Source organism: Cygnus olor, chromosome 15 (genome assembly GCF_009769625.2).
Source record: "Cygnus olor isolate bCygOlo1 chromosome 15, bCygOlo1.pri.v2, whole genome shotgun sequence".
In the NCBI taxonomy this organism is placed as follows: Eukaryota; Metazoa; Chordata; class Aves; order Anseriformes; family Anatidae; genus Cygnus; species Cygnus olor.
This window is the reverse complement of record NC_049183.1, coordinates 5,761,268-5,773,306: the sequence shown is the minus strand read 5'-3', so window position 1 is coordinate 5,773,306 and position 12,039 is coordinate 5,761,268. Positions and strand designations below refer to the sequence as shown.

Below are 12,039 nucleotides of genomic sequence, written 5' to 3'. Positions count from 1 at the left end.
CCAAGCAGTGACCAGGTAAAGTATCCCTGTGGTATTCACTGGGGAGCAGGCATGTTTGGAATCAGGTCGTTCTCATTCCTGTAGCTTGAGTTCCAATGTGACCAGCAAGCAGGAGGGTGGGCAGCTGGGAAAATGTTCCTGCACTGCAACTGATTGCTGCAGTTAACCCCAGCAGTAAAACCACAACGTTGTTGTGGACTGGCAGAAGAGCATGATAAAAATGCTGTGGATATACAGATGCTTATTCCTATCTTAAACCCTTACTGATGTGGGACTTTTGGCCCCACACCAGCAGGTTCACAAGACAGCACACGTAGAAGTGCAAGGATGATGGTGGTAAGTCAAGACCTTTGCCTTAATAAGAGCAAAGGTGCTTGGTAGGCACCAGGTTACTTTGTGTAGGGGGTCTCTGAAGGAGAATTTTTCCCAAGGTCATTATCAATGGATTCTTTCCATTGTCTTATGTTGACCTTGGACGATGCCCTACACATTCTTCATGAAAATGACAAAAATCACGTGTAAGGCCCTATCTCCTCAGGCAAGCTCCTTTTTTTTATGTTGCATGCTAATACGTCAGAAATTGACTACGTGAACATTTTAGATTTAACTGTTGGCTGGGGTGAGGGGTAAGGCCTGTCTCACAACATTACTGACGTTCTCAAGCCGTTATATGAGCCCTGAAATAAGAGATTGGCAACTGTGTGTATTTAACAGCAGCTTCTGGGGGAATGACCAGGCTGTTCTGCATGTAGCTGCCTGACCTTCTTATCTGGATGGCTGCAGATGTCACCGCATCTTGTGTTGTGTTTCCTGCGGGATGTGTTGGCTCAAGCTCTGTTCAGAGGACAAAGCTGCAGTGAGAGGGGACTTGCAGGTGTTCCCCATCCAGACTATTCCATGCTGCTATTGCTGACAAGCAGAGTATTTCCCCCAGCAGCTTAACTGCACCCTGGAAAAGGACCAGACCTGAAGCACGGTTTTGTTGTGACTGAAGCACTTCTTGATTTTAGCCTAGCTTGCAAGTTAATAATAATAACAACAGAGAGCTAGTTGTGGAGAGAGCACAGGTATTCTGCAAGTTTTGTATGGCTCAGTCTTGGGAGCAAATCTCAAAATATGTGCCCCCAATTTCCTGCTTCATAAGGAAATCTCTTTGCTTTGAAGATGTCTAAGCAGAGTGGAAAGAAAATTAATGTACAGCCCTGATGTGTCTGCGTCTCAGAAAATGTTTTTCAAAGAGTTACTGTCCTGGAAAAGCAAGTACACGTGATCTCTGAACTGTCAGGCACGATATAGTAAGCGCCGCCAGCAAACCAGACACATCATTCACTTTATGGTCTCATCTTAAACGCTAGAGGTAGCTCTTGCACACAAAGAAACCTCCTTTCTGCAATTACCACAAAGCTCTGCCTAATGGACAGACGGATTTATCATGGGGAAAATATGAAATACATTAAATCTTATGCATGTTGCTGAGAATTACATTTTGGATTATAAAAGCGGCTGGATTAACAGATTTCTTTGCTTGGAAGAAATTAAATGGAATAGTATCTCCTGTAGCAAACCAGCAGCTGTCCTTGTCTGACTCCTGAAATGGGGTCACAACTGCTGTCTTGTGATCTCCAGATACATACATGCAGGCATACAGCAGTTTGACAGTTTGGGATGAGCAATCACATCTGTGAACATCCCAAATGATATAACAATGCCTGAGTGCCTCTGATCTTCCAGTTACTTGTATGTGGCAGGGAAGAATTACTTAGAGGGCTAGCAGTTGGTGGGGGTAGGTATAAAGCAAGCATCTGTTGTGTTTTGATCTTTTCCCATCAGATCGGCCATTGCTTGATAACCTCTGCCAAACCACTTGCCTCGTCTTGCCTGGGATCATCCTTCGGGGGTCAGACCCACCTTACGTTGAACTGCTTGATCAGCTTATTGGCAAAGATTTCACAATGACTGGAGTACGTCTCACTGTCCTGGACGCACCACAAGCTCATTGCATCTCTGAGATACTAAGCAGGGCAAAGTGCAGTGTTGCAGCAAAGGTATGAAACAGCTGGAGTTGTTTTGCTTCTTTCCCTGTGGAAGAGTCATTTGATGCAGTGCTGTGCTAAGATGTCCGGGCTAGCTCTGGGCAGACTAGCTTTGGTAGCAGCATTAGCAGAGCACTGCAATCTGGTCTCTAATAGGCTGGTAAGTAATTTGGGCAGCGTGCCTTGCTAGCTCGTCCCTACCTTGTGTTCCTCCATCTCCATTAGCTCGCTGACACCTAAACTTGACATTGTTATGTTCAAACATATCCTTACTGTGAATGGTTCATCCCCACTACACATTTTATTCCATTCACCTATCAGTGGGCAGTTGCTGCTATTATGTATGTTCTGCTGTGTTTATCTGGAAGAACAAGACAGAATACAGCATTTTCTATTTTCCTTTCTGTAATCACACCCCATTAATCCTCTTCTACGATGCTAAATAACCCTTCCACTTTTTGGATGGTGCCCTGGAGTTCTGGGCAGAGATTTCATTTTGTGTCTCATTCTGCTGGTGACGACAACTCAAGCCGCAGTCCAGCATTGGATTTAAGCAAGTGCTCACAGGGTGTAAGCACAAGATATGCTTCTGGGGTGAGCCAATACATCACTTTACATCAGTGCAGCATTGTGCCTGAACTGTTTTTCTCTTCCTACTTGATGTAGGATAAACCCAGCATTTCAGGAACCTTGCTAGAGCAAAGCAGTAAGGTGGAATACACAAGAAAGTGCTGTTAGGAGCAGAGTGTAAACGACAAGGAAAACTACTTATCCTGGAAGTAGTTATCAACAAAGGGCTGTTAGAGGCACACAGCAGTTCCTGTGAAAAAAATACAGACAAACATTTGTGTTCCTATCCCTTCAGTTCTTATGAGAGTCTTAGGTGTTACCTGTAATAAAAGCAGGTAAGATCTTTTTAGGTTGTGATTTTTTAAACTGACAGCATCCCTTCGAAGTACATCTGTACAGAATAGCAATTACATCTAGCATCCAATTAGTCTAAGCACTACTTTCTTCTCCTGTGGTTCCCCTGAGGATGCCGTCCCTCTGCGCGCAGGAATGTGCAGAGCTCTTTAGGAAGGACAAAGCGAATCAGCGTGTGGGAAGGAGAGCCATGGCAGTGGCACTGCTCTCCTGGTGATGGAAACGCTTCCTCCTGTCAGAGATGAATTACTCTGGGCAGAGCTGGCATGTCTCCAGGAGGGTCTGGCACTGCTGAGCCAAAGGTGAACATTACAGCATTTGTGTTCACTTGCCAGAAGGAAGATGGGCTCCTTCAAGTAATGAGTGTTTCTGCTACAGTATCTCAAACATTTACGGTTATCTCCGTATTCCTGCTTCCAGCAGACTTAGTGACGGAATAACACACCTAAGCAACCTGCTTATTTTCACTCTGAGGGATGGGAACAGGAATAATACCATGCCATAGGAATGGGTTAACTAACAGTTCAGACGTGATATTCTTTTAGTTTGAAAGAATCTGTCTCTTTGTGTCTTTCCTGCTCTCACACAGCACACAACCAGTTATCTGTGCTGTCAGCAGCTCATCAGTGAGGCTTACAGACTTATTTAAGTGGATAGCAACCCAAAGCTCTGTTCTTCCTTCCCTTAGTGTTCCCTTTTAATGGACGGTTTGTGTCTGGTGTTAGCAGCAGAGCGAGACAATGCGGTCATTTGCTTCGACTCCCTGCTGGACAGGTAAGTGAGGAACAATATCACTTTAGCAGCACTTTTTCACCACCGTCTCAACTCTCTACCAAGAGTGTGTGATCTGAACAAGGACAGCTGACCTTCATTTTTGTAATTCTCTTGTGGTTTAGACTCACATGATGTTAGGTACCACTCAAAGGCAATGTGTTCACCCTAAGCTGTGTTGTTTTTAATCTATTGACATCTCAGAGCATTCCTTAGTCTCAAGTCCATGTGTCCCATACTCAGGATGTTAAATACTGAGTTGTGTTGTTTGTTAAGGACTTGGAGTGTCTGTAAGACTTGGAAACATCGTTCCACAAATACAGGGAATTCTCTAAAATAAGGGCTCACATTGGGAATAGACCTGCTGAATCAGTAGAATTCCTAGGAGAAATATCTTAGCAGATTCTGTGTTTGTTATGAAAAAAATGCTTAAAATAAACACCAGAGAGCAAAATCAAAAATCAGCCTCTTAAATAAATCACCAGAAATGCTGGGTAGAGGATTTACAGGCCTGATAAAACAAACAGAACCCCTCTACAGGGACTGATTAGTGAAATAGAATGATTATCAGGCCAATTAACCCACTGTCTCCCAGAGGGAAAGTTTCCTTGCATAGGGGGTGGTATTTGGCAATGTGATGTGTAGTTCACGCACATGGTTTCCTCTGGGAAAGAAAGCCAAGAGAATCTGTTTTCTGACACAATCAGTATAGAGCAGTCCAGCAGCCGCACCACTAAGGCTGTCCTGACTTTGGCTGTTCCATCAGGAGGATTTCCAGACTGTCAATGGGCAGGAATAAGAATTCAAGGATGCTGGAGTTTACAAGCATCGAGGTGATCAAATCCAAACATTTGAATTGGTAGACATCTTGGAGTTCTCATACTTTGATCTAATTTTATGGTGCTCAGCCACAAGGCTGCACTTGGGAAGGGTAGGTGGAACAAATTTTTTAGCATATTTTCAAATATGCTGTTAAGCTAATGACAAAATTTGGATATCGCTCCTATTGGTTTAAAATCCCACCCTAGGGAGCCACATCCTAAATCTTCCATCCAACAATGTACAGCACTAAGGGGAAACAAAGAGCAACTGATCTTTCAAGTGAGTTTCCTTCCACCCTTTTCCTGCTTTATAGGAAAAAGTGAGCTATTGGGAGCCCCAAAGATCACCGCTGAAGGGGGTTCTGGGAGAGTGGCCATCAGCAGGGCTGGGAGCCAATACAGCATCTCCCCCTATTTTTTTTTCCAAGACTTTCAGAGTCTGGGCACTGCATAACACAATCTGTAACACAGTGCTCCCCCCTTCTGTAGGTTTAACTTGATGTGTTTTAAGATTGCCAGTCTGGAGGCAGCACCCGCAGAGCAGACATCACAGTGGCTTCTCACTACCACTCACAGTGAGCCCAGGGGCTGAGAGGGAAGTGGGGAGGAATAGATGTCGACACGGCCAGTCTCAGCTGTGTCCCTCATCCGGTATGGCTGCCTGTACAGCACATAAACGTCCTTACCAAACTGCAAAATACATGTGCATAAATCACAGAGGCACTCCCAAATGGCAGGATCTGCTCTGCCTTTAGCCCCGGTGCCAGAACTGGTGATCCTGCAGCCGTTTAAAACTTGCTCTACAAGAATAATATTTTTCTTCATGATCAATGATGCATGTGGAAGGGAGGGGCAGCAAAGTGTTGCCTAAGGATGGGGAGGTGGAGAGGCATTGATCCTTGGGTAGATCAGCTTCAGCCAACAGGTAAGCTTACTCTACCATAAGCTATTATACTGTTTAAATTCAACTTTGCAAATATCTTTGAAAACACAGCCAGTTTGAGCTAGTGTCTCACAAGGACACTTCATGCTAAGGCATCTTCATTGCCTAGTTTATAAACATTTCAAAATAACATCTGAGGTTAATTACACTTACGGCTCCATCAGCAGGAACCACGTGACCTCTCTTGCACTGAACAGGTTGCTGTGTATTTATCTCACCCTTACTGCAGCAGGCCGGGATTCCACTACCTGCACAGGCTCTGGCCTGCATTTCAGCTGCATTGCTGAAGCACCAGGGTGTAAGAGATTGTTTCGTGGCCCTGGGAGCTGATTCACAGCTGAGCCACATAACTTAGGCTCTGTGCCATGGGGAAAACATTGCCATCTGTATGAAAGCCTGGACATGATGTCAGAGATGGGCTGTGATAAGAAGGAGGAGTCAGGTATTGGGAGGAACAATGCAGGCTCTGCCAGTGTAACTGCTCTTTGTTCAGAGCATATTAAAACTTTCCTAAGCCAGCTCTATCAGTGGCACATCAAGGAGACATTCAGTCACTGGAGGATGTGCTGTGCAGAGCAGTTGCCTTAAAGACAGACACAGATCCTTGTAACTGTGTAGTGGTTAGTGTTCAGCAGCGGTGCCCACCCTGTGTGCTCTGTTCTCTGGATGTCTATAAATGGATTATTTCTGATCCAAAGGGCAGGAAGAACAGAGAAAGGGACAAAATTTATGCAGGTGGGGGCACAAAAGCAGCCCGTGAGATTGGCTGACTGCAAAGAACAGAGCCAAAGTAGGAATCTGGGAGGGTGCCAAGGGTAATTCACAGGGCAGAGTGATGTAAGTGTTTGGAAGAGGTGAGGGGAAGCTGAAGCACAGCCTAGGAGCAGTGGGGACTGGGATGGGGGAGAATCAGGAGAAGGAAGTGACACACAGACAAAGAAAAATGATGTGAGACATCTTTCTTGTTCTGTTAGCATCCAGTTGCCGAGATCTCCAATATATATAACGTTTGAATTTATCCTGTCATAACTTGTTTTTAAAGCCAGACTTCCTAGCTGCAGGGTGGCCAAGGGAAGAATTTACAAGTAGATTCAAAGCAACTACTAGAAGAAAGGCGTGCTCTGCTTTTTATGTGTGGCAAACTAGATTTAGTTCTGTAATAAGTGATACATATTTTATAGTGACCACGCTAGAAACTGCTCCTGTATGGTTATTTGAGCTTTTAAAAAGTACTTTGAGGTGCTCCTAAGGTTGTTAGGACCTAACTATGTTGTGTAGGGTCTTTAGAAATTCATCTAGTTAATGTGTGGAACTCAGCAAGCAGTGTTTGACCAAACCTCACAGAAAACGTAGCAGTATTGGAAGAAAATCAGAGTGCAGACTAGACCCTATACCTCCCCCCTTTTTAGATAATGCAGTGCAATCAGAACAAACGCCAAGTGTTAAGGAACTTAGCTGGATGTTATTCTGTCTGATGAAACATTCTTACCAAATGTTAATTGCTGTTAGCAGGGAGTGATGTTATCCCTATAGGAAGCTCATCTCTGGAGGCTTTGGAGGGAAAGGAGGTGTAGAAATCAAAAGATGAATGCATGAGATGTAAAATCCTGGAGCTGTTGAAAACCACTGAAGGGAAAACTGTTGCCAAGCACAATACCTGGATATGGGGTTAGCGAGTGGTTCCAGAAGCTGAAGACTACGCCTGTGCATGGAGTTAGTTAAAAAGGCAGTTTTGAAATTTGTATCTTGCCTTTAAATCTCTCTTGCCTGTGTCTTGTGGTCAACTCATGTGGCTTGAGGGAGACCAAAGCAAAACAAGGTCTAGTGAAGCAGCCCTGTTGTCAAAGGCAGGTTAGAAAGTCCTAGGTTTTTGGAAAAACACAGAGATTATATTAGTTGAGAAAAAGGCCCTTGCAGAGACCTTAAATATCTAGATGTATGTGCATTTCCCACTGCCCTAGAGACCCCATTATGCAACAGGTCATTACTGTTTGTTTGGAGGCTTATATTTTAAGAATCCAAATCCATTTATACAAAGCTTTGTAAAACCCAGGATTTGTCTGTGTAAAGAAGTTCAGTAACAGATGCACATGGCCAGAGCTGCTGGCACTAAGCATAGCTCTCCTTAAAGCTAGGTCATCGGCAGTCTCCGACAGCTTAGATGGCGAAGTAACACTGGCTTCTCTTTTTCTTTACCCCCAGTGTCTGTTGGCAGAAGCAGTCGCTACTGGACACTGCACAGCATCTTCTTTATCCCCAAAATGAGAAACAGGCAAGTAGAGAAGTTTATAATACAAATATATGTTCTTTTGTGCTCCTGTGGTGAATGAAACTTGTCCAAATCGATTGAATTTTAAAAGAAAATTTCAACTTGTGTGAGACATAAATGTTGCTTCATGACAGCCCCAAGCCTTGGCTTGTACTGAGAGCTCAGTGCATGATGGCAGGTAGGACCAAAAGCCTGTCAAACTGTCTTCCACATTACACCAGTAGCACTACTTTGAATCAAAATATTTGGAGATTTTGATAAAGATTCAATATTTTCTGTAGATGTCGGTTACTTTTTTTATGAAGAATCAACACTTAGTAAGATGTCTGCGATATTTCATCAAAAATAAGACAGAAAATGTTCCTTCAGTCCTACTGCCAAGCTGTCACGTGTCCTATGTTCTAGAAGTCATGTTTCAGAAGCCCAAATCCAAATGGAAAATGAGAAACTAAACCATTAGCCATTCCACAGATGGGCTGGCTGAGTCTTCTCTCAGTAGTTCCCCCCGAGAAAGGAAGCACTAAGTTCCCAGTTTTTAAAGACATTTGAGCACTTAATGGAAATAAACCAAACAAATATCTTTAAAATTCTGTCTGTAATCATCAAAGGTTAGTATGAAACAAATATAGAAGGCGGTGCCTGAAGAGTTAGGACTAGGAGGTATAAAAAGAATTTGGGAGAATGAGAAAGGGTAGCAAGTAGGCAAGCCTCTCCTGTGGATCCCTTTTGGTCTCATCTAAGAGAGTTAGATGTGTTTGTAACTTCATATAATGTTGCAGAGCTACTGCCTTCAGTACCAGTGCTCCAAGGATTGAACCTTAAAAGACACAGAGCCCTCTTTGAAGTCTGCATTCCTGCCTGTAACACAAGCAAGACTACCTCAAACTTCCCAAAAGTCTCACAGCTGCTGTTTTCAGCAGCTTTCTCTAAGGTGCAGCGAGCTTCTCCCTTGGTTTAGCTGGGATTGTATGTGCTGCACCGCCTGGAAGGTCTGCCTGCACAACTCTGCGATAGCTGCAAGGCTGTCATAGCACAGCGCGTACTGCTGCCAGGGTGCCCGTCTGTTGCCAAGTAATGTGACAGGGCAGCCAGTCCAGGCTGGCTTCTGATTTGCTTTGAAAAGGACATTGCATATCTCTGGCTGACACAAAATCCTTTCTGCTTCACGGCCGTGGAGAATCAGCCTATCAGAACGAGGTTTATAGTACTTTCTGTGATAGATAAGATAAAAAGCAAATATGCTCAGCCCTTTTCCCTGCTTTTAGCAGTCTGGGCTGCTGAATCAAATCCCTCTGGCATTGCTGGAAGCAGGGGTTATTCACAGCAGTTCAGAGCTTAGACCACAAGTCTAGCCCTGGGACAGTGGTGGCTGCAGCACTTCTCAGCGTGGGTTGCAAGAAGCACAGCAGCAAGTGGTGTTTATTTTCAAAGGGGCCTTTTGCTCCATAGTTCAGGGTGGGTTTAGAAATCACAGAGCAAGATCTGAGGAGCAAGCTCACTGGGGAGTGATTGTAACTCAAAGGATGTCCCTAGAAACCATGTTTGATCCTCTGATCTCGTGCTAATGAGTTTATGAAATGTCAGCTAGGCTTTCCAGGTCAAAGCTAATGAGCATCAACATGATATCAGGCAAAGTTCAAGAGGGTTAAGTGAACACGGATTTCAAATCCTTATGGTTTGAGCACAGCTGTATTGTTCACTGGTGGAGTCAAGCCATGGAAGTGAAAAGGAATTTCATACTTGCTCCCTGTGTGATTTGGGACTAGGCAATGGGATGAGAATTCAGATTTCCAAATGCGGACTGTTTCAGTGCTGAAATCTGTGTCTGGGCTAGTTGTCGTGCCTCCTTCTGTAGCTGCTGAGAGAAGCAAGCATTTTTATAGCACGTTTCATCTGCCCTATTTGAAACATTGACCTTAGGAACAGATGAATTCACGCTTTGGAAGTGCCTTATCCTCATGCAGTGTCCCTGCAGATGCCTGCTCCCCACACAAGCTTATCTCAGCGCACACAGACTAGCTCACATCTGGAAGTGACAGAGCCACTTTTTGTTGGTGTCACCATTAGGGGCTGGAATTTCCAGTGGGCCTCTGTGACACGGTCTGAGATGTCCCCGCATCTGGACAGGGCTGGAATCTCTCCAGAGAACAGAGCAGTCAAGGAGTGCTGTGTTCAAACAGCATTACGATACCTCAGGACTCAGATGTCCTGTGGCTTGGCAGAGTTTCTCCTTGCATGCAGCTCTCTGTACTGCAGCTGGGACAAGGCCATGAGGCCAGGGTGGCTGTCCCTCAGCGGTGGTGCAGTACGTCACTGACCTGCCACCATTAGCGGGTCAGAAGAGGAGACAGCAGGGTCTCTGCACATTCCTCAGCAGCAGCCCACGGATGTGTGTTTGAGCCTCTGCTGACAGGGAGTGCTAATCCCTCTGCTCCGCCTGGAGCCCTCAAGCAGATGTCAGCAGCTACGATGGCTGCTCCAGCACCTCCCTCCCTTCAGAGACAGCCAAAACCTGGGAGTGGAGCAGAGCAACACAGGCAAAACACATCCTGGGCACTCTTGGCACAATCCTGAGCCCCTCGGCAGGAGGGCTGCAGTCCTATAAGAGTCCTAAAAGCAGCTTTGAGGAGAGGCAGAGTAGTGGCAGGAGGAGGATCCAAGGGCTGTATGGGGTGGACTGTCAGCACGCCATGTTTAATGCTATGGGGGAACATTCTATTCATCAGCACAGTCAGAACGACAGGCAGGTCACATAGGTCTTGCTGGTAAGCTGGCCACCTTATCTCTGAAGCCACCATGCCAAAGAGCTGTGCAGGACGATATGAACTAACAGCATGAAGTTTAACAAGAGCAAGTGTCAGATTCTGCACCTGGGAAGGGGCAACCCTGGCTATACGTACAGACTGGGGGACGAGAGGCTGGAGAGCAGCCCTGCAGAGAGGGAGCTGGGGGTTGTGGTTGACAGCAAGTTGAGCCTGAGCCAGCAGCGTGCCCTGGCAGCCAGGAGGGCCAACCAGGTCCTGGGGTGCACCGAGGCCAGCACCGCACCAGTCAGGGAGTGCTCGTCCTGCTCTGCTCTGCCTGGTGTGGCCTCACCTTGAGCACTACGTGCAGGTTTGGGCACCACAGTATGAGAAGGGCGTAAAATATCAGAGAGTGTCCAAAGGAGGGCTACAGATATGGTGAAAGGTCTAGAGGGCAAGACGTGTGAGGAGTGGCTGAGGTCCCTTGGTTCGTTCAGCCCAGAGCAGAGCAGGCCGAGGGGAGGCCTCATGGCGGCCTGCAGCTCCCTCACGAGGGGAGCGGAGGGGCAGGCGCTGAGCTCTGCTCTCTGGGGACAGCGACAGGACCCGAGGGAACGGCATGGAGCTGGGACAGGGGAGGGTCAGGCTGGGTGATAGGGAAAGGTTCTGCAGCAAGAGGGTGGTCGGGCACTGGGACAGGCTGCCCAGGGACATGGTCATGGAACTGAGCCTGCAGGAGTTCAAGGAGCATTTGGACAGCGCTGCCAGACATCGGGTCAGGTTTTTGGGTGGTTCTGTGTGGAGCCAGGGGTTGGTCTCGATGATCCTTGTGGGTCCCTTCCAGCTCAGGACATTCTGTGATTCGATTCCAGGGGTGAGATTTGGGAAGGTGAGGCAGAAGCAGCCAGGGGGAGGGAGTCAGATTTGGAGTGGGGAGTCCCACTTGACACTTCACATGATATTCGTTTTCAATTCCTTGAGAATGGCCAAGCAGTTGTAACAACTAGCAGACTTTTCCTGCTGTGGGATGCTCATAGCTACCTCTGTGCAGGGATTAATCCAATCCACACCACAGCTCCATGGTAAATCCCCTCGTTATGCTGCCTGCCTGCGCCATGCACAGGAAACCTACCTCTGAAAAGAAGTTTCTTTGCAATGCACAGAAATCATAGCTTACGCCCAATACCTTCCTTCTTTTCTCCGCAGGCTAAAGAGCTGCTCTGTTGTCTTTTTGACTCCCTGACGTCTGACAGCATCCACCGCATTGAATCCCAGGGCTGCTAGCCAAGATGGTCAGTGCCGCCAAGCAGCACATGGGTGGATGCCATTGTGGTGGGTATCTGTGCAGACAGACACCAAGGGGGCTCCCAGCCTCCAAGAGTACTAAGATTTGTTCGTCATTAAAACCAAGTCTGAAGCATGGTATTAGCATCAGTAAGATAAATGAGATTGGTGGGAGGAAGGATCAGTGCCCAGGAACAAATCTTTCTGAACTGTAGCTGTGCTTTCTAGTGGAGTGCATTCTCAGGCAATC

At 46.3% G+C, this 12,039-nt stretch overlaps 1 protein-coding gene across 15 annotated transcripts in view; it reads left to right on the top strand.

Moving 5' to 3' along the window:
- The window catches only part of DNAAF8 (dynein axonemal assembly factor 8), a 104,878-nt gene that overhangs the window by 84,885 nt on the left and 7,954 nt on the right, over positions 1–12,039 (top strand). For 10 of the 15 annotated variants that reach the window (XM_040574217.1, XM_040574221.1, XM_040574227.1 and 7 more), the window contains 4 exons: positions 1,831–2,045; positions 3,646–3,731; positions 7,695–7,764; positions 11,712–12,034. In XM_040574217.1, the coding sequence (XP_040430151.1) occupies positions 1,831–2,045; positions 3,646–3,731; positions 7,695–7,764; positions 11,712–11,789 (449 nt within the window). In that variant the 3' untranslated portion in view covers positions 11,790–12,034. Of the gene's footprint in view, positions 1–1,830; positions 2,046–3,645; positions 3,732–7,694; positions 7,765–11,711; positions 12,036–12,039 lie in introns of those variants that run through there. The other 5 variants (XM_040574218.1, XM_040574219.1, XM_040574224.1 and 2 more) reach the window with 4 other exon arrangements.